Here is a 4437-nt window from a genome sequence, read left to right as displayed (position 1 = left end):
ATGAATTTTCGTATCGAAAATGCCCATTCTCAGACCAACATTTACCCAGAAAGCAAAAAGGATTAGTGAATCAGTGCTCGGAATAAATTTAAAAACAATTTTTAAGAATCYCTGTTGAGTGAGGGTTTTTGCTCGCTTATTTCACGATTTACTTGACCGTTCAACATAAACGTTGATCAGACAGACAAAAGTACCCTTTTCCTGTTYTTAGTAGATATTTCYGTCTAGTAGAAAACTGAAGTTTTCCATCTGGATCAACTTTGGTGRGTTTTTGAAGACGCACGTTTTCGCATTGTGTAGTGGAACTAATAATTTTTTACATAATGTTTTGTGGCATTTTGGGCGTTTGTCGCTGACTACYAATCAAGTTGATTTAACCATTTTTTTTAACATTCATAATTGCCAAAATACCTAAATTCTTCTAAAAACATTAACTTTTAATTACACAGAGTTCGGTTTAAGAACCGCAGATTAAAGTGGACGTTTCATAATACACATTTTTGTAACAACTTCTTGAGTGAATCTCTCACCAAGATAATCAGTTACTTTCAACACTTCTTTCACCTTCTATAGTTAACTGAAAGTTCAACTAATTTTCATCTTTTCTGTGTCTATTTAATGTTTCTTTACCATTTTATTCTTTGTACATACTCGTCCATTTCCTCTATTTGCTTTTTTACATTGAAATACACCGGCTGTGATCACTTGCCATACCTCTGAAGATTCTGGTAATTAAAATTTCGATTCTGAAAAGTTTGGGCAATTCTGCATAATTTTTGCTAATCTTACAAATATATTCGGTTTTTTCACCGCCAACGATAAGAATTTATTTCCGAAAATTTTTCCGAAAGTTTCGCTGCACGGTATGTTTTGCACTGAAGATGAAAGCTAATGAAGATACAATTGCAAAATTCACTTTTTTTTTACTTTTTTCCGAAATTTCATAGCTTCCATCTAATTGCAATGTTTTAATCGAAACGTCTAAAAAAAATATAGAGATTTTTACAAAAAAAACGCCGAAACCTCAGTGTTTTATTAATCCAATCTTGAAATTGCGTAACAATTTTGTGCTTTTGTATTAAAAATAAAATCTCTTCTCATTGAATAATTGAATATTAAAAAAACTGCACAAAACACGAATAAACAGTCGTATTTATGAAGTATTCCAATTGTTTCCTTAAACACTTCATAAAGATTAGTAACTTTCGATTGTTCATTTGAATTTCCACACTTTTTAAAAATTGTTTTTGGGGTTCGTTGTTTAAATACAGTTAAAAAATAGCTTTTTCCCTACTTTCACTTGCGGAATGTAAAGATGGGCACCGAATATTAAACATAAAAAATCATTACTACTAATCAACTTTAAAATGTACATTTAAGCTACCAAAAAAACAAAATTCGCTTTTCGTAATTTTTGAAGAGCTGTTATTGATTGAAAGGGGAATATTTTTTTGGAATGGTTGCTGAAAAATGGGTATATGTTGGGTTTATGTTAGGAGTTATGAATTTTCCAATCGTACATGCCCATTCTCAGACATGCATGAATTTTCGTATCGAAAATGCCCATTCTCAGACCAACATTTACCCAGAAAGCAAAAAGGATTAGTGAATCAGCTTACAAAAAATCAGCTGATTCCAGCCGCCTCAAGAATCATTCTCCCGATATCAAAAAAATGTGTAGAGAAGCCGGACATTTTGCTCAATAAAAGTTAGATCAGAGTCTTCTTTTGAGCCAAAGAATCTGGCACTACTGTTTTAATCATGTGCTCAAGAGACACGCTGTATATTTTTTAAACGTTTCTGTTGTTTTTTGCAGGTGGTTGAAATCTTGGTAGCCCGATTAATCACAGGTGTGGGAATCGGAGGTGCTTTCACGGTCCTCCCAATTTATGTAGGCGAAATGTCCTTAGACGAACATCGAGGCGCTTTAGGTTCCGGCATGAACTGCTTCATTTGCTTCGGTCTAATCTTCACCTACGTAGTTGGTTACTACATCAGCAGTGTGATGATTTTCAATATCCTGCTGGCATGTTTAGCCGCAGGATACTTCGTTATTTTCGCGTTAATTGGAACAGAAACGCCCCATTATTATGTCCAAAAGAACAAGCACGATTTGGCAAAAGCCGCCTTGCTTAGGATCAGAGACACTCCTGAGGACGTGACTGAGAAGGAGCTGGAGCTGATCAAGAGCGAAATTGAAAAAGAAGAACAAGGAAGCATTGTGGATATATTTAGGTCGAAAGGCACGACGAAGGCTTTTATTATCGGGAGCGGTTTGGTGTTCTTCCAGCAAGCTTCCGGAATTAATGCTGTGCTGTTTTTTGCGCAACAAATTTTCCAAGACGCCGGAACCACGCTGGCTCCTGCATATTGTTCCATGATAATTGGTGGAGTTCAATTTGGGACCAGTTTTGTCACTCCTCTAGTCTCGAACATGTTCGGCCGCAAAGTTTTACTTATCGGATCTGCCATCGGCATGGCTCTTAGCGAAAGCATTCTCGGCATCTACGACATCATCAGGGCAGCAGACGAAGACAAAGTCAGTTCACTCAGCTTCCTACCAATCGTGTCTCTGGTTCTATATATTATTACGTATAACGTTGGATTTGGTCCTTTGCCATGGGCAGTTATTGGCGAAATATTTCCCAACAGCATCAAATCTTCAGCCAGCGCTTTGGCGACTTCAGTTTGCTGGCTCACCAGCTTCATAATCACCAAATGGTTTTCACAAGTGGCAGAGGCTATTGGACAAGGGCAATGTTTCCTCGGATTCGCCGGATTTTCCCTACTGGCTGCAGTGTTTGTTTTCTTCGTGGTGTTGGAAACAAAAGACAAAACCTTAGCAGAAATTCAGGTTGATTTGAATAAGTAACTGCGATTTTTTATATAGTTAATATGATGTGAGGTTTTTATTTCATCAAAGAACACTCAACAGCATTCTCCTATTCAACGGAAATTTGCGCTTGCTTCAGTTTCACTGCAAGCCACTGCTCGTTTTTACGCGCCGATTATTCATATTAATTATGCATTGTTAACAGGATTAAGGGATTCGCTGCACAAACTTGTTAAAATTGTACATATTAGACTTTTTGAGTAATAAAATTGATTATTTATTGTTTCATTCATGTTTCCCGTTTTGAAGCAAAATTTATTTAGAATCTTCTTTGAACACACAATTATTGTGCCATTACCTTACGATATCAATTTTAGCAACTATGGCCATAACAATTCTTAAACGAGTAGATTTTCAAAAAAATGTTTTGCAAAAATTAGGCTAAGGTGAAAACTGTTGGTCCGTTAAAACGAGAAAACTTCGCTAAAGAAAAAACTAGGAAGTTTCATTTATGATATTGACAAGCTTTTGAAGCCACACTCGTCATGCTCCACAACGCTTCTCTTAGATGCGGAGGTATTTCTGAAAATTTTATTTTAGAAAATCTAGGCTAGACTGAAATGCAGTGGTTGCTCCATTAGAAACAAAAAACTTCGCTTTTAATGCCCAGATAGTTGCAGTTTTTGCCAAAAGTTTGGGGAATATTGGCAGGCTTCTGAAGCGCGCCTTACTATGCGTCCCAACCACTTTCTTTCATGCGTAGTTTCTTTTTAAAAAAATATTTTGCATAAACTACGCAGTTCTGAATAGTGCTTGTGAGTTCGTTGAAAAGAGAAAACTTCGCTTTCAGTGCATGGAAAGTTTAATTTTTGAGAAAATTTCTGGGAAAGACTGGAAGGTTTTTGAAGCGACATATGCCATGCGTTCCAACAACTTTTTTGAATGCGGTTGTTTTTCATAAAATACTTTGCAGAAGCCAGGCTAGACAAAAAAGTGCTTGTCAGTCCACTTGAAAAGGAAAACTTCGCCTTTCAGGTACGGGAAGTTCCATGTTTCCGAAAAAATCTGGACAAAATTGGCAGTTTCTTAAAGCGTCATGCATCCCAACAAGTTTCCTAGAAACAAACTTACTTTTAAAAAATTTATGTTGCAAAAACTAGGCCAGACTGAAGCGCGCTTGTCACTAGATTGAAAAGGGAAAACTTCGCTTTCAATGGGCAAAAAGTTTAATTTTTATGAAAAAATTAAGAAACAATTGAGAAATTTTTCATGTGTCCAAATAACTTTCTTATATGCCTAGGATTTCTTCAAAAAAATACTTTTCAAAAATTAAGACGACCGAAAAGTGCCCGTTGAAAAAACAAAACTTCGCGTTTAAGGCACAAAAAGTCCATGTTTGCGAAATTTGCCATGCGTCTCAACAAGTTTCCTAGAAGCGTACTTGCTTTTCAAAAATTTATTTTGCAAAAACTAGGTTACACTCAAAAGTCCTTGGTTCTTCATTGAAAACAGAAAACTTCGCTTTTAAGCCGCAATAAACTCCTTGCTCGGGAAAAAATCAGGAAATAATGTGCAGTCCCTTGAAGTGAGAGTTGTCAGGCGGT

At 36.3% G+C, this 4437-nt stretch overlaps 2 protein-coding genes across 3 annotated transcripts in view; one reads left to right on the top strand and one right to left on the bottom strand.

Annotated features, from left to right (window-relative positions):
* LOC109545393 (calmodulin-binding transcription activator 2) overlaps positions 1-4437 on the bottom strand; it is a 70515-nt gene that overhangs the window by 7299 nt on the left and 58779 nt on the right. The gene's annotated exons all lie outside the window — the stretch shown is intronic.
* On the top strand, positions 1815-3121 carry LOC109545567 (facilitated trehalose transporter Tret1; the record flags this gene model as incomplete). The annotated part of the gene is given in 1 exon segment (XM_019916337.2): positions 1815-3121. A coding segment is annotated over 1 exon segment (972 nt). The 3' UTR covers positions 2873-3121.

This window comes from Dendroctonus ponderosae, unplaced genomic scaffold (genome assembly GCF_020466585.1).
Source record: "Dendroctonus ponderosae isolate FM_Combo_2020 unplaced genomic scaffold, Dpon_F_20191213v2 Dpon_F_20191213_5, whole genome shotgun sequence".
NCBI classification, from domain to species: Eukaryota; Metazoa; Arthropoda; class Insecta; order Coleoptera; family Curculionidae; genus Dendroctonus; species Dendroctonus ponderosae.
The sequence above is the reverse complement of the archived record's forward strand: the minus strand, read 5'-3'. Positions and strand labels throughout refer to the sequence as shown.